The sequence below is a fragment of the Coenobita brevimanus genome, chromosome 8, assembly GCF_032717465.1.
Source record: "Coenobita brevimanus isolate Jiangsu-jjx chromosome 8, ASM3271746v2, whole genome shotgun sequence".
NCBI classification, from domain to species: Eukaryota; Metazoa; Arthropoda; class Malacostraca; order Decapoda; family Coenobitidae; genus Coenobita; species Coenobita brevimanus.
The window spans coordinates 13459884-13482434 of NC_136961.1; the positions used below are offsets into that span (position 1 = coordinate 13459884).

At 41.5% G+C, this 22551-nt stretch overlaps 1 protein-coding gene across 1 annotated transcript in view; it reads right to left on the bottom strand.

Moving 5' to 3' along the window:
- LOC145406636 (organic cation transporter protein-like) overlaps positions 1–22551 on the bottom strand; it is a 64877-nt gene that overhangs the window by 358 nt on the left and 41968 nt on the right. Inside the window, exons 6-10 of the mRNA XM_080277714.1 lie at positions 18182–18350; positions 15196–15343; positions 12958–13046; positions 9519–9778; positions 3805–3989 (exon numbers count right to left, since the gene is read on the bottom strand). Coding sequence (XP_080133840.1) covers positions 3805–3989; positions 9519–9778; positions 12958–13046; positions 15196–15343; positions 18182–18350 — 851 coding nt within the window. The remainder of the gene's footprint in view (positions 1–3804; positions 3990–9518; positions 9779–12957; positions 13047–15195; positions 15344–18181; positions 18351–22551) is intronic.

Below are 22551 nucleotides of genomic sequence, written 5' to 3' on the forward strand. Positions count from 1 at the left end.
AGGCCAAAGAAAAATTGCAAAGTATCGTGTAGTTCCCATCAGCAGTGAAACTGAGTAAGCACTTTACCCTTCAAGTACCTGAAGGTTCGATTTTCTGAACATCTTAATATATAATATATATATATATATATATATATATATATATATATATATATATATATTATCTATCTATCTATTTATTGCCAGACGCCTCAATCCCGTACGGGGTGGCCACAAACTAATTGCCTCCACGTCGCCCTGTCCCTTGCCATTTCACTGCCCTGCTCCCAATTCACACCCCCCTCTCTCATATACCTCTCCACCCCATCCCTCCATCTCATCCTCGGCATCCCCCTCCCTCTCCCCCCCTCCACCTCACTCACATACACTCTTCTCGTCAGTTTCTCACCCTCCATCCTCTCCACATGGCCAAATCACCTCACTGTGTTCCTTCTAACGCTTCCTATCGCATCCACATCCACACCACAACGCTCCTTTATATCATCATTTGTCAGCCTGTCTCTCCATATGACTCCACAGGCTCCTCTTAAATAACTCATTTCCACTGCTCTCATTCTTGACTTGTGTCCTTCCAACAACGTCCAAGTTTCACTTCCATACGTTAGAGCTGGTATCACAATACTGTCATGTAGTAACTTTTTCACTTCCATGCTCACTTCCCTGTTTCTTATCACTGCTTTCAAGGAACCAGCAACCATTCTTCCTCGTTGTATCCTTTCAAGCACTTCACCCTCCAAACTTTCATCCTTACTCATCACACTACCCAAGTACTTAAACGTACTCACATTTTCCATTTCCTCACCATCCAACTTCACTGTACATTCAATGACTTCACCTCTCTCAAAGACTATCAGTTTACTCTTCCCTACATTCACCTTCAGACTCCGTTTCTTACACACTCTCCCAAACTCATCCACCAAGCCTTGCAGCTCCCTTTCGTCTTCACTCAACAACACAGTATCATCTGCAAACAACAGTACAGGGAGATTCCAAACACTACCCTCTCTCACCAGGGTCATTCCAACATCCACTGCCCTACCTTGTACCTCTTTTATTACCCCATCCATGTACAGATTGAACAACCATGGAGACATGACACATTCCTGTTTCAACCCAACTTTCATAGAGAAAAATTCACTCACTTCACCATCCACACGCACTGCAGCCTTAGCACCATCATACATGCTCTTCACAGCATTCAGCAACTTCCCATCTACTCCATATATTCTTAACACTTTCCACAATCCTTGTCTATCCACCCTGTTATTTGCTTTCTCCAATCCATGAAAGCCGCATACAACTTCTTTCCCTTCTCTAGAAACTTTTCCACTAAAGATCTAAGAATGAATATCTGATATACACAACCTCTTCCCTCCCTTAAGTCTCCCTGTTCTTCTCCAACTAATTCCTCTGTTGTTTCCCTAACTTTGTCAATAAGTATCCTACCATACACTTTTCCTATTATACTAAGAAGACAAATGCCCCTATGATTACCACTGACTTCTTTTTCCCCTTTCCCTTTGTACAAGGGATTAATTATACCTGACTTCCAATCCTCCGGGACTCTACCTTCCTCCCAGGCCAATCTGCGCAGCTTCCACATCCATTCTACTACTATCTCTCCCCCATGCTTCAGCACACCACACACTCCATGAATTCCTGGGGCTTTCCCCAATCTGACTTTCTTCATTGCTTCCACAACTTCTATCCTACTGATTTCTTCCCGTCTTCTCACCTTCCTCCTTCTCCCAGCCATTCCCCAGCTGCTTATACTCGCATTACATCCATTCTCTATGTTCAACAATTCCTTAAAGTGTTCTCTCCATCTGCTTGCTTTTTCTCCCTTCTCCACTAGTAATCTACCATTTTTATCTTTCACTCCCCTGTCTTACTCTCTTCACTCTCTTCACCTCTTTCCAGAACATTTTCTTACAGTCCCTCCACTTTACACTGTATGGACTTGATGGTAGGTTACTAAAAGGGATGAAAAGTTTTTATGTAAATAGTAGAGCGTGTGTAAGAGTGGGAAATGCTGTGAGTGATTTGTTTCCCGTGAGAGTGGGGCTGCGACAGGGATGTGTGATGTCGCCTTGGTTGTTTAATATTAACATGGATGGTGTTGTAAGGGAGGTGAATGCAAGAGTTTTAGGTGGAGGTCTGTGTCTGGTGAATGTTGATGGTGGAGAGTGGAATCTAAAGCAGCTGCTGTTTGCAGATGATACTGCACTGGTGACTGATTCAGAGGAGAGATTGAGACAGTTGGTAGAGGAGTTTGGAAGGGTGTGTGAAAGGAGGAAATTGAAAGTAAATGAGAATAAGAGTAAAGTGATGAAGTGTACGAGGTTGATAGATGGTAGGGGGATGAATATAGTTTTGAATGGTGAGGTGCTTGAGGAGGTAGATTGTTTTAAATATCTAGGGTCACATGTTGCTGTGGATGGAAGAATAGATGCAGAAGTGAAGTTTAGAATAAATGAAGTAGGAAAGGTGCTGCAAGGTATGAAAAAAGTGTTTAAATGTCGTTCACTTAGAATGGATGTAAAGAGAAGGCTGTATGAGGGTGTTGTGGTGCCGACTGCATTATATGGGGCTGAAACATGGAAGGGTGTAGCAGAGAGGAAAAGTTTGAATGTAATGGAGATGAGGTGTCTGAGGAGTATGTGTGGAGTGACGTGTATGGATCGGGTGCGAAATGATGAAGTGCGAAGGAGAACTGGAGTTGTTCGGGAGATGGCTGGTAGAGTTGAGCAGAGGGTGTTGCGATGGTTTGGGCATATGGAGAGAATGGATAATGAGCGATTGGTGAAAAAGATAACTAGATCTGATGTGAGAGGTGTAAGGCTGAGAGGAAGACCACGAATAGGATGGATGGACAGTGTGAAGAGAGCATTGGATGCGAGAGGGATGTCTGTTGAGCAAGGAAGAGTGGCTGTGCGTGACAGAAATAAATGGAGAGAAATTGTGAATGAATAAGTGATGACGCAGCCCTGAGGGGATATTCTGCCGCATTTGGTCTGATCAGTTAGTCAGGTCAGATGTGGGTAAGGGGATGGGTCTGTTATGATGTGGCAGGGGTAAACCAGTTCTGCTGTCGGGCCCTGCTGCGGAAGTCACTGATTGCATTGCGCAGTTGACCTTTGTGCGGTGTGGTGCGGTGAGGATCTGTCCGTTCTCCCCTTTGGGGCTAAGATGCGAATGAATGTGTCTGAATGGATGAGTAAATTGGGAGTGTGTCATCCTGTCTCGGCTACCTCCCTTTCCTTGGGGGAAGCAGCCTAGGTATATATATATATATATATATATATATATATATATATATATATATTCTCTCCACTACAATTTGGCATAAAACTTCCATCTCTCAATCTTGAATGCTGAGCTATGACAAAAGGTTAGCATTAGAATATCGGGCCAGCCATCAGTATGTATTCTGGCAAAGATGCAGGGCCGTAGTATTGTATTATTCTGACACAGAGTTTCGAGAACTAGGCAGCAGAAGAACAGAAATTACCGCCACGCAAAAATGAATCAACCATATTGATTAGAGCACATACTCTCGTTCAGTCTCATCCAAAGACCATGGTTGATATCAGGGAGGATATCTAGTTGCAATGTGATATGTGCCTGAACAATAGTCCACCTAACTGGGGTAATGCCTTAGTCCTTCATCAAAAAAGAAGTTCATGGTATAAAAACTTTTGACTTAACATGGCATCAGAGTTAAATTCAACTTCACAATAATGTGACGTTCCAAAATCAGTCTCTCTCTCTCTCTCTCTCTCTCTCTCTCTCTAATTCACTGACCAGGGCATTCATAATGAATGGGGCAACGATGGCACCAAGGCGAGAGGACACCATGGCTGAACCGAAGCCCTGAGTCCTGATCTCTGTGGGGAAGAGCTCGAGGGCGTAGAGGAAGACCACTGAGAACGCCGCTGTGCCTGACATCTTGCCCAGCATCACCAGAGTCACTGATACCCACTTCAGGTCTGCAGAGAGGGAGAGGTCATGTTAAGTCAGTGCATCGCTGAAACTGTCATCACTGTTATTATGACTAATTATCATCACCAAAATTTTCTTCAGCCTCACATCACAATGCTTATAATCATCACTGTTGTCATTACTGTTACAAGAGCGTCATCATTAACCCATTTGTGCCTAGGGTTCTATTAAAAAGGCAGATTTGCCTATTTCTGTAAATTAATCGAAAGGGAAGCCCCAAGTTCCGGACACCTACGAGCTTCGCGAATATGAACCGATAGGCTAAGGACGGTATGCTAAGTACCCTTCCTGATAAATCGCACACACAACCACTATGGGCAGTAATGGGTTACCATCAGTAACATTATAACTATCATCAGTATCATCGCACTTTTATCCTCATAATTTTCACCATCAACATTACTATTACCATCATTATCATCATCACCACCAGTATAGTTAACAATAGTATCATTATTATTTTCATCACTTTTACTATTATCATTTTGTCTTGATGTCACCGTGTCATGCATGGTAGAAACAGCAAAATTTTATCTCCATTCTGAATCAGCATATATTGTGAAGTTTCGGCAGTTTCGAACTTATTGGAATAGCTGTATTTTCACAAAGAACACAATATAAACATGTGCGTTATGATTCTCCTACCATCATCATCATATCATAATAACCATCATCATTATTACCACAATCATCATAACCACCATTAACTCCATCGTCCTAATTATATTTCCTACTAATAAAGGAAGTTGGCATCATCATCATCATCATCATGACCATCACAGTTATCATTTAGCAACTTTAATTTTATCTGCGGTGAAGTCGTACACCTGGGGATCTCTCTCTCTCTCTCTCTCTCTCTCTCTCTCTCTCCTCCTTCTTCTTCTTCTTCTTCTTCCAGGAAAGTTTGAATATCTGCTCTTAACCCCTTAACTGCAGGGCATCACTTTCGTGACGCTCGGGCGCAATGGATCATACAGCGGGGCGTCACTTTTGTGATTCTGTGTTATTTTGAATTATCCCAGGCTTACAAGTAGTGGCTTGTATCATCTATCATTACTGCCAATGTCCAACACTAGTCAGCACTCCAAATCTCATCTGTACTCCCATCCATTGTTGACAATTTAGCCATTTTTCCCCGTTCCTGACTCCCTCCCTGCCTCCCCTCCATTACCCTGTCCTCTCACCTCCCCGGCCGCGCTGCGCTAAAGCAAATTTCCCCCGGAATTATCCACTGATTTCATCCATTAAAATAAGCCCTATGCCCTATTCTTATACAAAATAATATATACCAAAAAGAAATAAGGTAAGTGATAGTGCTATACACCTTGATTTGGCTAATTATCACCTGACAACACTTCACTTGCACTCGTTCGCTAATTTCCCACAGAAATTTCCCCTTTGATATATGCCGTATAATCTATTCTCGTAAAAAAAAATATATATAAGAAAGGAAGGGAGAAGCCAAAGTGCCATTTACATTCACCTGGAACTACCTACTTTTTTCTGTATTTTCGAGATTTCCTATTAATCATTTTTTAGCATGTATTGCTACTGTCCACCAATAGGCCGCACTCCTAATCTCATCTGTACTCCCATCCATTGTTGACAATTTAGTCATTTTCCCCCATTCTTGACTCCCCTCCCTACCGCCCCTCCAGTACCCTCTCACCCCTCCCTACCTCACCTCCTTTACCTTTTCCTATCACCTGCCCTGCTGCGCTGCGCTAAGCAAATCTCCCCCGGATTTTTCCCACAGATTTCATCCATTGAAATAAGCCCTATGCCCTATACTTATACAAAATATTATATATATATAAAAAAATAAGGTAAGTGATAGCGGTATACACCAGGAATTGGCTAATTATCACCTGACAACACCTCACATGCATTCATTCGCTAAATTCCCACAGTAATTTCCCCTTTGAATTATGCCTTGTAATCTATTTCTGTAATAAAAATATATATCAGAAAGGAAGGGAGAAGCCTAAGTGACATTTACATTCACCTGGAACTACCTATTTCTTTATGTATTGCCGAAATTTCCTACCAATAATTTCTTAGCATGTAAATTAGCGGCTGTCAGCCCCATTGTCACTGTCAACCCTTGCCTTCTCAGATAAGCCGCACCATTTAGTTCCTTGTCCTCCTCTGCGGTCAAAGCATGTCGCACTCGTGCCCAGCCATTTCTGCTGCTTCTGCGCCCATTGCAAAGGGCCCCGTGGCCTCTACACCCAGAAAAACTCGTGGGGGAAGCAGGAAAGGACTAAGTGACTCTGCAGTGGAACGTGAACTAGCCGAATTATCAGTGATAATGATGGATAGTGAATATGACCCTTCAGGGGATTCGAGTGATGAGCCGGGTGAGGAAATCGTGCCAGAAACTATTAGTACAAGTGCTTCAGTGTCCCAAGTTATCCCTAGCTCCAAGGGAAAGGAGCCGTTAGTGCAGCAAGGGAAGGAATTTGGAAAGGGAATGAAAAGGCGGCGGGTTAGCCCTGAAACAATGGCCCCGTGTGACCCAGCCCGCCATGAGTCCCAAGGCGAATCACCTCCCTGTTCCCCAAGCCCCATTTCACTCATTTCTTCCTCTTCTTCTGCTGAATTTTCTCCGGAGTCTTCATCGTCAGAGTCACCACCAGCATCAACAGTAAAGGCAGGCTGTAGAGGAAGAGGTAAATCCCTGACCCATAAAAGTAGAGTTGCCAGTAGAGTAAGGGCTGCTAGTGCTGTACGGCAACCCAGGGTCAGTGCGAGTGACCTTGAACCAGATAAATCTGCCTCACAGCCACCCTCCACCCTCACCCACCCTACACTGCCACGACAGGGAATGCTGGATGCCTTCGCGTGGACGGAAGGGTCCGATTTTGTCCCTGAACATCTCCATTTCGACGAGAGTTCGTCAGGAATACAGCCTACCTTCACTCTTGACGAAGATGCTGAGTGTGTGGACTTCCTTTTAGCCTTCCTCAATGACGAAATCATGCAGCACATATGTGATGAGACCAACGGGTATGAATCACAACATGCTGCAAGTGGTACAGGTGCAGCCAAGATGCAACAGTAGTCCATGCTGGGAGTGCAGGAGCTGTATGTGTTCTTCGCCCTCATGCTTCTCATGCCACACTCAAAGAAGCATGAGTTGGAAGAATACTGGTCCATGGACCCCTTACTACCCTCACCCACCTTCAATAAGTACATGGCCAGAGATCGCTTCCGGAACATCATGGGAAACCTGCACTTTGCCAACAACGATGTACCTTCCCAAACCGACCCACTCTGGAAGATCCGGGAGATTCTGAGCAGAATGAAGGATAAGTTTATGACATTCTTCCACCCCTTTCAGAAGGTTGTCATTGACGAATCCTTGGTTTTGTTCAGAGGACGTCTTAGGTTTGTGCAGTACATTCCAAGCAAACGCCATCACTTTGGAATCAAGTTCTTTGTACTGTGCGACTGTAAGACGGGGTACATCCTTGACTTCGTCATTTATTCAGCCAGCACTGTCGATCTTGATAAAACACACCCCCTTGGCTTCTCAGGCTGTGTAGTGAAAGTGCTCCTTGAAAGGTATTTTGGTGGGAATCATGTGCTGTATACAGACAACTATTATACAGCACCGAAACTTGCCAAATACCTTTCAGAGCACGGCATTGGCTCCTGCGGCACTGTCAAGAGTAATCGTGCCCACTTCCCTAAATTTCCAGAGGCAGGAACCTCGCAGCGAGGAGACATGCACCTACGCAAGTCTGAGAAGATGCTGGCAATACGGTGGCATGACAAGAGGGTCGTGCACATGCTCACCACCGTACACAAGGGGGAAATGAAAGACAGTGGGAAGGTCGACCACAGGACAAGTGAACCTGTGAGGAAACCTGATGCTGTCATAGACTACAATATCAACATGCGGCTGGTGGACAAGTCCGACATGATGATTGGAGAGATTTACTGCCTCAGGAAGAATACTAGGTGGTACAGGAAAGTTTTTCTGCATCTCATAGACATGACGATGCTGAACGCCTTCATCCTGTACAAGATGAAGGTGAAGCCACCCAAGTCCTTCTCCCTGAGGTTGTTCGCCGGGACTTCAGCAGCTGCTTGAAAGATATGGTAGGGTGACAGCAGCAACTCCAAGGCACCATGCAGTAAGACTTCCCGACAGACTTGAGCAGAGGGCGTACATGGATCGGCACAGACTGGTGCAAATGCCTGCCACAACCAAGAGGAAAGCTGCGATCCGCAGGTGCCAGGTGTGTGCACATACCACCCAACACACACCTGAGCACAAACGCACCTCTTGGCAGTGCGCTGAGTGCCAGCTTCCCCTCTGTGTTACCTGCTTCTTTGATTACCACAGTCAGAAGCAGTTCTAAAAGTACAAGTGGGAAATGAAAATAATGTGTAAATAATGTGTAAATAGCAAGTGAAAGCAATGGATGTACAGTACATATGATTGAACAGTGTAATATAGTTTTATGTGACTGCAAGTGACAGTGAATAACATAGTGTAAGTAAAACAGAAGTGTAAATATTGAAAATTCAATAGAAAATGTAAATAGAAATGTAAATAATTAGTAATATAAGAATATGATTACAAATACTTGAGGTTATAACAGTGAAAGTGAATCCGTGGCTCTCTACATATTTTACTGAATGAAAAATTGAATGACTTCAGTGACAATAAACTAATACTACTGAAGGAAACTTATGGATAAAGACAGCAGATATATATAAGTGTTATATAGTAATAGAAATATAAAGTGTGAGGGGTTTTATGAATAATAAATGACAGAATACCAACAGCGAACTAGCGCAAGTGGGAAGGTCATACCGCTCATAATTTTCATTGCTTTCACAGTGGGGTTTTTTTTTGGAGTATGGATCCCAAACTACTTGATAATCATAGAATAGTGTTTCTAGTGATAACATCTGGCTGTGGTAATCATATTACGGGTTGTCAGGAAGTGTAAAGTGGAGACTTCATTACCCAACTTCAGAGGTCTCCACAAGTCCTACGGTAATCGACAAAGGCTCAACAAAAATCCCAGGAGTAAGCTGAAGGTATGTGCCATATGCATATGTAATTTTGATATTCTAGGACTAATAACTGATTTTTGGCAAATATTTTTTGAGAGTCTGTCAGAGCCCGAATATGCCCGCGGGACACGCAAAACAGCAAAACAAGCCCGCGGTGTAAGGGTTAAAGAGCTCTGAGTTATTTTCTTATGAAATACAAAGTTGTGCACTTTGAACTTTTGAGTTGATTTGACATGTCAGCTGCTGTACAGGAAGGTGTATCAGCTGATTATTTAGCAATTCTCAATTTTGGTCATAAGGTGGCATTTAAATAAAAACATTTTCACGCACTTCATGAATATCATAGAGAGAAACTTTTAAAAATTGTCTGCAATAATTCTGCCTCAGGTCTATGAAGATTGTCTTGTCTTGTTCACTAATAAAAGGGACCGGCACAGCAGCAACCAACAGAGCAGCATTGAGTGTAAGGCACTACTACAAACCATCAGGAATAGTGGGCTGAGCCAAGAGAGCAGCCGCACAGAAGAGGAAGCTGAAGGCTGACATCTTCTTGCGGCCAAAGTATTCAATGAAGGGGATGAGGATGGTGGTGCCCGGGAGCTCAACTGCTGCAGAGATGGCCAAGTACATGAAGGGGTCCACTCCCAGGGTCGACGCACCAGCAGTCAGGCCGAAGAATAGCATGGCCACCACGAAATAGTCGATGCCGATGACCAGTGTGATGATGCGGAGCTTGGGAGTCCTGGGAAAGTCACCCAAAACAGAAGCTGCTAGTAAACATATAATATTATCTGGCATACAGTACTCCAAAGATAAACTAAAAGAATACTGAACTTGCTAGGATATTGCTAGGGTAAGGGTGAAATCCCTTAAAGATGAAGAACAGGTGACAATATGATGATGAGCACATTGGAAGTCCTGGGAAATATAATAAAATCTGCTGTAATATCAAGTACACTAAGCTTCGGAAATAGAAGTATGCAGGAATCACTGAAATATTGAAAATTTTGTTTAATATCACCAAAATACGGATAACATTTCTTGAGTAGCATGGTGATGGGAGCTCGAATATCATGAAAACGACCAGGTACACAAAAAGGTCCAGTCCCAAAATGGTACTAAAAAAAAAAAAAAATTGCTACTAGTGATGGTCCGATTGTATGTTTTCGCGAAATCTAATGCCTAGTAATTTTCAGTATTCGTGAATACGAATGTGAATGCGAATATCCTGTCTGATAACACAAAAACATGGGTTATCCATTATGATTTGTACGAATTAATTTCACTGTAAGAGTTTCGCCACAGAATATTAAACGAATAAATTTTTATCCATTTTCTATGTTTCCAGGATACAGGACAAGGACCCAGCTCTTACATGCATCCCCTGGGGCTATCAGACTCTTCCTGGACGAACTTTGAACGGACCCAGAACAGATCACATTAGACAAGGGTTCTCTCTCTCTCTCTCTCTCTCTCTCTCTCTCTCTCTCAGAAATGGACTGGTTGACGGTCGTTTTTTTTTTTTTTTAAGTAAAAAATTTATTTGGGTGATAAAAGTGCTGAATTATCCAATGATGTACTTAATCTGACAAACCAAAGTAAAAATTTGGAGATATAAGCCTTCAAAGTTGCACAAAACGAGGTTGATGGCAGTGCGAGCCTCGATTGGCCATGACGTATTAACCGTTAAGCCAAACAAAACAGGACAGTGATCCCCAGCTAAGCTGTGTGATTGTGGTTCTGCTGATCAGCCAAGTTTTGCTTCGTCATGGCCAAGTCAGCAAATAACCACCATTGGTGCTTTGTTCCACTGTACAATAACACCAGTAGAATCACACTAGAAAAAAAAAAAAAAATCAACACTGTTCCATGAGACATGACAACCAGGAAGCTGTGGTGGCGAGCAGCGCATCAGGATTATCTCATCACAACGGGCAATTCCTACTATTGTGAAGTGGTGCGAGGAAGTACCATACTGGCAGTCATTTAATGAACTGGCACTTTTAAATGGAAAATATTATAATTTTTATCACCATTTAGATTCATGCACATCTAATTATCTGAAATCTGATCAATAATTTGTGCTTAATATGACTACTAATAAAAAATCATGTTTCGGAGCTAAAATGTGCTAAAGTCAGCGGATATTTACCCTTCAGATCGTCAACACGCATTTACAGGCTTCCATTTTGCATAAATATTGATTTAAGGGACAAATAAATATATTTGCATTGTAAACCAATATTTACACATGGAAGTCTGTCAAGGCGAGTTGTCTAGCTAGAGGCGAAACATTTTCGTTAACTTTAGCAGATTTTTCTCTGAATCTTGCATTTTTATTAATATAGTCAAATTACAAATTATTGAGTGGATTTTAGATAATCAAGTGTGAATGAATCTATAAAGATTATAATAGCTTACCACATACAGCTTATCGTAACAGTCCCCTGTCAAGCAAAACCAACCCTGACTTTGGCTTAAGCCATTAGCAGGGATGTGAAAATCTAGTTTTTCAGATCAGACTGGCTGTTACTAAAAAAATGTTCAAACATTACTAGTACATAAGACCAAGAAAGCAGATAACCAAATAGGGTAACTTCACAGAGGTGTAGCTGTTCACGGTCAGGCCTATGTAGGATGAAAAAACATTGAAATATTTCGGTCTTTGTGAAATATTCCTAATACATTACTGCCCAGTTTCAGGGCTATATGCCCCAGGAGTCAGGACCGTGCAGTACTTATACTGATTCAGTTGAGTAACCGTTTCATTATGTAATTTGTGCACGATTGTCAACCAGTCCATTCTTGAGATTTAGTGTACTTTTTCTGGTTATGAGCTAAAACCCTGGAGATGACCCACTTTTTAATGAGAAGTTCTGAAAATCTGTCATTTCGCGAAAAATCTGGAGAAATCTAGACTTTTCTGTGATTCTGGCAACACTGTATGATGCAGCAAAGCAGCCTTAGCTAGCTTGGCACAGCTGTTTGGTTGGCAACAATTGCCTAGAACACTCGTCCAACTCGTGCTTTAACTTTATTTGATTTTCCATAAACTTTATAAAGTTACATTATTCGCAAAGATTTGCATGACATCATGTGACAACATGCGAATGCGAAAAAAAAAAAAAAAGAGGAATATTTGCGGATGCGATGCGAAGAACATTCAGACCATTACTAGTTGCCACCACAAAACAGTCTCTGTACGTGGCCCCTGGGTCTTGCGTGCCACATAAAAAATCACTGCAGTGTCAAGTTCAGAAACTCTGATAACAAAACATAGAGGAAAACACTGAGAAATCATAAACTATTGATAAAATTTTGAGAATATTTGGGAAATTCTAATCAATCACCAGAGTTAATATTGACATGAACACGACCAGGCTGATTCCCAAGGCTCCGGGCATTACTGTAGTCTCAGGCACTCGGCCACCTTTGGCTCTGCAACTTTGCAAATACAATGTTTTTAATTTTTATGTGCATCCATAAAAACCCACAGAACGGCTGAAGCTGCACTTTTCCTATAGTACATCTTTCTCCTTTTGGAGGATAGAGAGGAAGTTAAGAGAGGTTTATGTAGCTGAGCAACGGAATCATTTGTTTTTACCTGTACCACCGTGTGAGAGTGTCTCTCTTCCTTACCCTACAACAAGCACATGGTTAATCTTATCCTTTCTGTACAGCACACTGCAATTTCACTTTGGTGAATGGATTGGATCAAGTTCGTGAGCGTTACTGAAAGCTATATCTAAACCCCCCAGGTTGAAGCCTGTCCTGAAATCAATAACTCGACTGCAGATGGTACACATAAAATCTAATGACGTTCTCGGCTAGAATATGTTAAAATTCAGCACCACTTCCCATGATTCCCAATCCACAAAGTAGAGTATATACTAAATAAAAGTTTGTGTGGTAAAGACATACCGAAATAGAATCATGAACTGATTGTAGGCTCGAATGAGTCTTGAGATAATGGAGATATCTTCATTATTTGTCTTCTTGGCCGACACAGCCTGTAAATATGAGAGGGAGTGTAATAAATATTGATCACTGATACCAGACAATTTCATATATAACTTTATGTGTTGATGCAACCCCATTTACATCTGGACATGAAGCCAGTGGACTGTGGGAAGCTAGCCACTTCCTCTGGTTGCTCAAAGAGGTCTTTAGATGAGGTTATGTTGGAGGACTGTATGTGTTGTGACAGTGCGGTGCATGTGGTGAGTAAGTGTGTTGTTGGCAGGGACTGTTTATGAGGTGAGCGTGTTGGTATTGCACCAAACAAGGGTTACTACCTAATCGCAATCAGGGTAGGTATACGTGTGTCTTTTGGGGCAGGGTAGTTTCTGAGGAATGTATGTATGTCTGGTAGTAGTTCATGATGGATTCTGAATGTAGTAAAACATAGACATAACAGTACAGTACATAATTACTGTGTCATAATGTAATCTTTATTTGGTAAGATGTAGGAAATTGCTACGTACCTACCTTTATCTCTGTACCTACCGAGTCCGCTCCCTGTCACCATCTTTTAAGGATGATGCTGGTATATGCTGGTCATGAGTAAGTACTGTCATTCTTCGAAAGTTTGCTCATGAAGGAAATACAATGAACAAGGGGTGGATGCTTCATCTTTTAAAATAATGAAAGCTGTTGAGGTGGCAAAAAGGATTTAAAACAATGTGAAGAAGGATACAGTACTATCCACATTAACTTTTTCAGGGCCTGAGGACTGGGCGGCATATTCAGAGGAACAGCAATTTTGCCCATTTTTCTTTCATGGCATCATATTCTAAAAAGCTCTAGAAAGTTAGTGAAACCCATTCCTTAGTGCATTTTACTGATCATTGCACCTCCGTATCCTCTTATAGATTACTGACTTATATTATGATGATATTAGCACGATGTAAAGAACATACTATGAGATAATAAAGTGTACTATGCAGATGGATTCGCAAGGGAGGAGGTGTTATGAAGTCCTTATAAGCCACTTTGAATGCAGCCTCCATGGTCCTACCCACCCTCTCCCACACAAACTGTTAGTGTCCTGCGTTGCCAGGTTTAAGAATGCACTGTGAGAGTAAATGCACAATAAGTCTTCATATTTAGAGTTTTTTTTTTTTTAAGTGCAAAAGTATTATATATGGTTAAATCATATGAAAACTCCCAGCAAGAAAAATAGTTCATACAAGTAAATCTATCAATCCATCATTCAATCCTATGTCACCCCATAGAGAAGCGTAGGAACCCGGCGCTAGGCAAGTTGGTCCTGACATTTAAGATGAGAGTGACTAGCCTCAATCATCCCTGAGTGGCATTACGTCAATAATAAACCCCAACCGTCACCACGATATAAGCCTACACAGGCTCAATCCGACTGGAACGTCTTAATTACCCACTAAACCACCAGGCGGCATAATTTGGTTAAATGGTTACCATCCAACGTAATAAATGGCTTCCTAGTGTACAAGAAACAGTTTGGCTTGTCACTCAGTATAGAGTCACCCATAGGCAGAAGGAAGAGGAAAGAATGAAGGAAAGAAAGAAAGAAGAGGGAGTGTAGAGTCACTTGTAGGCAGAAGAAAGAGGAAAAAATGAAGGAAAGAAAAACAGAAGTGGAATGATGGAAGAGAGGAAAGAGCAGACACACAAATCAGCACTACACCGAGTGAGTGGATGGTGAGCATCTGTTTGAAAAGCCTGAGAGGGATAAAGATGTTACTGGATGCGGCATGATAATGTAGGAAAAGTGTACGAAGGAGTACATGACATTAGTCTGACATCCTTGTTTTTTCCCGGTGATGTGATAGTCGCCTGAGTGACTCTAGCTTATACGTATCATGAAGTCCGTAAGTGTGGCTATTTATGCCTATAAGGTGGAGCCAGGAATAATCTGGGACTTAAATGGAGAGTGAATGAGAATGTGGCCCATAAAATGGCCAAACTTCTGCTAGGTCTTCTGTCATTTTTTTTTTTTTTTTCGTGTTCCGTAAACTCCATTTCGCCCCATTATTTGGTGGAAGAGAGGACCAGATGATAGTGATAATGATGTTTTCATAATGAATATGCAACCGACTGATAAAAGTTTGTATCAATACTGCAGGTGTGAGGGGAGGTGGCGTATAAGGATGTACAGCACATCAAAGCAAAGTATTATACCTGCTGGTGGACGCTCTGCATGATGGTCAGCAAGTCGTTGTCTGGAGGGAGGGTGACCTTGTTCCACTTGGCCGCCCTCTTGAGTTCTTTTAGGGCCCGATCGTGTTGACCCACCACCGCCAACCACCGAGGCGACTCACCCATCAGCCTGAAAACAGTGCTGCACGTAAACAAACACGAGCTTATATGCAAGGACAAGCTCTCTGATATGCATACCTTCACAAACACAGTACACACAAACATACACAGGTGTAGGGGAGACCGGGTCTAGTTGTGACAATTTTTATATTTTTCCTCATTGCATCATTGGATAAAAGCAAAATATAACGATTATTTTTATCTGGAAATGGCAAAACTATGTCCTTCCATTATATCTAAGGACAAAATAAACAAAAACTTTTCATCACAGGGTTAATTAAAAAACTTGTAATGGCATGTCATCCGTCAAAGTTCATTTCAGATGCGGGGCAATTTCTTACGCACTCCGAGGTAACATTTTTTTTTTTTTTTTTTATGCGAGGAAGAAGGAACCAAAGGCCATGAGCCCGCAATAACAGTTCCCTCCAAGAGAAAAACAAAATACAATAGAGAGCCAAATTCAAGATCCAATCATTTCGACATACCGGTATATACTTGTATGTTACAGAACCCAAATATATCCATACTTATAATGTGATTAGCATGTGATACCAGGCTATTGGCATATTGGATGTAGTCATAAGCAAAAGTAAATTACATCATAATTATTCATTCATTCACTCCATCAAAACCTCTTTCAATAACCGAATCACTCACTTGTGCAACTACTCCTACCATTCAGTCACTCCATCGCCGTCACCAGCACTCACGGTACAACGTACTTGATCCACTTTCAGTATTTATAGATATATAGACAGACAAAGAGAGATAGACAGATATAGATAGACTGGCTGATATAAACAGATTGATTGATTGATATAGATAGATAGATGGATGAATGAAGAAATAGAATCTGAGACAGACAGATGTATTACGTATATGTGTATGTATGTATGCATCTATCTAACTATCTATCTATCTATCTAAATATTTATTTATATATCCCATTGGATCCCAGGGGTGCTGGGCGAGGCATTGCACTGGTAGGGCACTAAGCGTACCGCCCTCCGCCTGTCGGCTCATAGTCGCGAAGCTCATAGGTCCCTACCCGGGGGTTCCCTACTTTATAAAGACTTGAAAAATCCCAGTTCTGTCCAATACTCCGGACACCGGGCTCCAATGAGATATACATATATGTATTATCTATCTATCTATTTATCATTATCTGTATTTTTAGATAGATAAGCTGACAAATAAACAAAGATACCACCTACTGTAAATAGAGCTACATAAATATCACCTTTACCAACAGTGCACATTAAACAGTATGTTACTTTTACAATACACTGCACTTATCTGCAACACTTCAGTATTATCATCCACAACTCGTTTTACTGCTGCCTCTATGGCATGAGTCTGTTTTCCATTAGTAAATCTTAACATGGTATAGTGTAAGTGATATAAGAAAATATTTGGACACTTTCCTATAGTTATTCTCGTAGGGGGTAAATTGATACCCTAACAACCAGCCCATGAAAACAAAGCCCAACACTGGTTTTCTGTTCACTAGACCATTTCCTGTACAAAAATGACGCCACCACCATAAGTCATTGCTAATTTCATAGTCCGTTCACATAAATGGGACCATGTACTAAGTGACTCAGCTGCATCAACAAGTGACAGAAATATCAAAATAGCTTTGAGCATAGATTTTTTTTTTTCTTTTGAGTTGAAAAATCAGGTTTTTACTTCAGCTCTTATTCAAACAATGCCATCGAGTTACCGCTTCAGGCCCACCTTTGCTTAAATGCTACATAACATGGCGACGATCATTCCCTCATCTATTGATTGATAATGGAGATGTTGACTGCGTAACAACTTGCCCATGTAATAGCTAGACCCAGTCTCCCTTACTTATATAAAGACGCCTCCACCCGGCACACACATACACAAACACGCCCTTCAACACGCAGACCATCAACCTTCTGGAGGACTCATCCAAAAATCTAAATGCATACACAGACTACACCTACACAGATATCCCCTCTCTCTCTCTCTCTCTCTCTCTCACACACACACACACACACACACACACACACACACACACACACACACACATACATACATACACACACAAGTTACACATATAGTAAGGACTGGAACATCGCCATGTAGACTCTAGAGTATACAGTAGGTCGGTGAAACTATCTGATATGATGCAATGTTATTTAGCACAAAGCAATGTTCTTGAGAGTACTGACGCGAACATCAGCTGTTGTCAGTAAAACATAATGTTTCCCCTGATGTAGACGAGACGTGAAAAATAGTAGTAGTAGTAGTGGTAGTAGTAGTAGTAGTAGTAGTAGTAGTAGTAGTAGTAGTAGTTGTTGTTGTTGTTGTTGTTGTTGTTTTTGCTGTTGTCGTTGTTGCTGTTGATGTTGGCTTAGGCTCACCTGGATCAGAACCCAGGGGACTGCAGGAAACTGGCCACTTCGGCTGGACACTCTCAGTGATCTTGTGTTAAGGTTATGTTGAAGGATCGTCTGTGGTGTGAAGGTGGGATGCATGAGGTTAGTGTGTTGTGGTTTCAGCAGTTGCGCTACAATGCGTTACATAAAGCGTCAGTACTGATGCAAGGAACGGTGGTGGCCATACAGGAGTCGATAGGTGTACTCGTGTCTCCTTAGGAAGGGCAATTTCTGTAGAATGTCTGGTTAAGGTTAATGAAGGACTCTGCATGACTGGAGGATTTGATAGGCTGTGATGGCTGTGTTTGTGCATACCGGGTATGTCTTTGAAGTTTAATGCCCGATGGAGGAGGAGGAGGGGTGTTCCTGATACATTTAGTGCAGTGCTGAAAATCTGACATTATATTTCTTAGTGGAGGGAAGCAGTGAAAGGAACTAACCATAAAAGGGGCAAAAACAGCAGGCTGGGTAAGGATACGGCCGTCTGTAGCCACCGCCAGTCCCTCATCAGGTAGGCCCACCCGCTGAACAGCATTGTTGCTATAGTCCACGTGATGAACTGTACTATCCCTACCCTGGTCCTCATCTTTACCTCCATCACTTCCATCACTGTGACAGAGAGAAAAAAGAGAGAGAAAAAAAAAGGCCCATAAGAAAACATAGTAACTGCTACGGTTGAATCCTCCAAGTAGGGCAGCTCCTACAATGTCACCTCCGAAGATTACAAAAAGAAAAAGAAGCTTTCCCACAAACAATAAACCGCTCAACTGAACTGCCAGGAAAAAAATAGATGAAACATATATACAGTGTGTGTGTGTGTGTGTGTGTGTGTGTGTGTGTGTGTGTGTGTGTGTGTGTGTGTGTGTGTGTGTGTGTGTGTGTGTGTGTGTGTGTGTGTGTGTGTGTGTTGATCTCTTGGATATCGCACACATGGTTATAGCAATTTTATTGGCACTGTGATATGATAAATAATCTATTTCTCATCCGTTATTGCATTTTTTTTTTCCTCAGACACATCGTTCTTGCAAACTTGAGCTGGTTTCTGCCGAGAATGATGGTGCAGTGTTTGTGGTTTCTGATTGCTTGATGGGATTTAAAGGTGAGGCCCTACTGGAGGAGTTAATCCCGAGTGGTGAAGACCATTAACTCTTGACCCCCTAGCCTCAAAACCGCTTGCAATCAGCCCATAGTATGTCTCTCTATGGTACGTGTTTTTTTCTGAGTATGCCCTTTTCATCACTTTCCGTTAACCAAACCAGACATTTGTGGTTTTCTGATACTTACCATAACAGTTTGTAAGTATCTAGAGGGAAATAAATGTCGTTAAAGGGAAAATTTGGGCTTACACCTTGGTTTTCTGGTACCGATCAGGAAAAATTCCATAAGTTTTGTGCTTCCGTTATCGTACAATTCCGTTATCACAAATCATGGTCGCTACCAATTATGCCATATATATATATATATATATATATATATATATATATATATATATATATATATATAGATATATATATATATATATATATATATCCAGGGGCGGGATCCCACTGCCACCTGGAGCGTTTCCGGGTAGGCCTTGTAGATATACAAGGTACCGTCTTAGACGGCGTGGACCATGGAACCGCCTACAGATATATAGGGCTCCACTGAATATAACGAACAAGGTGGCAAAAAAAGTTACATCTCACCAGAAACTATGTGGCAGGGACGTGAGATTATTTGCCACAATCCTCCCAACCAAACATGAGTTCTATTGCAAATGATTTGACGGGCGTTCGTGTTCGATCATCGCCTACTAAAAGTCCAACTGCACTGTCTCCTGTGCTTACGTGCAGTGTACCACCGAAAGTGAGTAGGCACTGTGTTGGCAAGTTAGAGACTAGGATATTAAACAATCTGAAAACCATGAAGATCTATGCATACAATGTAAGAGGCCTCGTAGAAGATTACATACTTGATAACTTAAATAACAGAACTGAAAAACATCAGTTGGGATATTGTAGGTTTGAGTGAGACCCACAGAAAAGAAGAAAAACTAATTCAGCTCGGGGACAGCAACCACCTATTTTACTACAGAAAAAGACAAAATGAAAGAGTTAGTGGTGTAGGATTTCTAATTAACAGAAATCTTGCAGAAACATTGTTAAATTCAGCAGTGTATCTGACAGAGCAGCACTGGTGGTAATTAGACTGTGCAAAAAATATACCCTGAAAGTAATACAAGTACAATATATGCACCAACTGCTCAAAGCTCAGATGAAGAAATAGAAACATTCTATGATGACCTCTCCCAGGTTATGGAAGAGGAAAGGACCACCTATACTCTACTCATGGGAGACATCAATGCAAAAGTTGGAAAATCAAAAAATGGAGAAGCATATTTCTGAAAATTTGGAGTGGGAGAAAGGAACGAAAGAGGAGAAATGCTGAAATGTTCAATATGAGAATAATGAACACATTCTTTCACAAAAGAACAGGGAGAAAGTGGACCCGGAGAAGCCCAACTGGAGAAACAAAGAATTGAATCGACTTCATTGTAGAAGATAAGAATAACACGATCACAAATGTCACAGTTATCATCAAAGAAAATATCGGAAGTGACCAAAGAATGGTGGGTTGCTCAGCCAGATTCAATTTCAAAAGTGAAAGAAAACAGATGATTAATGATAAAAAGATATCAAGGAAAACAAAGTAGCCCTTCACTTTGAAATAAGGAACAGATATCAGGCTCTAAGTAATTCAGAATCTGACATTGATCAGTTGAATGACACACTAACAAAAGTGCTAAGAGAATCAGCGGAGGTAGTAGGTAAACCTAATACAACCAAAGCCAAGAAGTATTCAGAAAAGACACTCGAGCTTATGAATAAAAGAAAGGAAATGAAAGTAAAAACAAAGAAAGATGAAACAGAACGAGCGGAAAATAAGCTGATCAACAAAAGAAAAAGAGAAGAAAAAGAAAGAGAAACATGGATTAGATCAAAGAAACCATCAAAAAATCAAAAAGTCTGCAACAGGTCCGAAATAAACTGACACTAGGAAAGCAACAAATTACATCACTGATAGACAAAAATGAAGTCATTAAATGCAGAGATAAGATTGTGAAGAGAGTTGAAGAATTTTACAAAGAACTGTATGCACTAAAGGCAATAGTAGCAATAGCTAACTTTTCAGTTGACACAAGCGAAATACCTGAGGTAACAGCAGACGAAATAAATATTTCTCTTAATATTATGAAAAGAGGGAAAGCTCCGGAAGAACATGGAATAGCAGCAGATTTACTGTTGGATGCAGGAGTAGAAGTACAAAATAGGCTTGCTCACTTATTTACTCAATGTATAAATAAGAAGAATATCCCCAAAACATGGAGTAATGCAATAGTTATTTTACGTTACAAAAAAGGTGACAAAAGATCTTATTAACTAGCGACCCGTTGGCTTTTTATCAGCCTTTTACAAACTCTTCACTAAAGACCTTAGGAACAGAATAACAACAAATTTGGAAGAAAACCAACTTCGTGAACAGGCAGGATTCAGAAGCGGGTATTCAACTACTGATCATCTACACACAATGAATCAACTAATTGAGAAAACTACAGAATATAATACACCACTGTGCTTAGGTTTTGTTGATTACCTTTCGACTCACTGGAGCACATAGCCATTATAAATTCATTGCGAGAACATGGAGCGAATGAGAACATTGTAAAACTGATCGAAAACATATATAAAGAGGGAACTATCTATCTATCTATTGCCAGACGCCTCAATCCCTTTTGGGGTGGCCACAAACAAATCGCCTCCACGTCGTCCTGTCCCCCACCATTTCACTGCCCTGCTCCCAACTCATACCCCCCTCTCTCATATACCTCTCCACCCAATCCCTCCATCTCATCCTCGGCCTCCCCCTCCCTCTTCCCCCCTCCACCTCACTCACATACACTCTCTTCGTCAGTCTTTCACCCTCCATCCTCTCCACATGGCCAAAGCACCTCAGTGTGTTCCTCATGACACTTCCTATCACATCCACATCCACACCACAACGCTCCTTTATATCCTCATTCGTCAGCCTGTCTCTCCATGTGACTCCACAGGCTCCTCTTAAATAACTCATTTCCACTGCTCTCACTCTTGACTTAAGTCCTTCCAACAATGTCCAAGCTTCACTTTCATACGTTAGAGCTGGTATCACAATACTGTCATGTAATAACTTTTTCACTTCCATGCTCACTTCCCTGTTTCTTATCACTGCTTTCAAAGAACCAGCAACCTTTCTTCCCTGCTGTACCCTTTCAAGCACTTCACCCTCCAAACCTCCATCCTTATTCATCATACTACCCCAGTACTTAAATGTACTCACATTTTCCAATTCCTCACCATCCAACCTCGCTGTACATTCAATGACTTCACCTCTCTCAAAGACCATCACTTTACCCTTCCCTACATTCACCTTCAGATTCCGTTTCTTACACACTCTCCCAAACTCATCCACCAAGCCTTGCAGCTCCCCTTCGTTTTCATTCAACAACACAGTATCATCTGCAAACAACAGTACAGGGAGTTTCCAAACACTATCCTCTCTCACCAAGGCCACTCCAACATCCACTACCCTACCTTGTACCTCTTTTATAACCCTATCCATGAACAGATTGAACAACCATGGAGACATGACACATCCCTGTTTCTACCCAACTTTCAAAGAGAAAAATTCACTCAGTTTACCATCCGCACGCACTGCAGCCTTAGCACCGTCATACATACTCTTCACAGCATTCAACAAATTTCCATCTACTCCATATATTCTTACTACT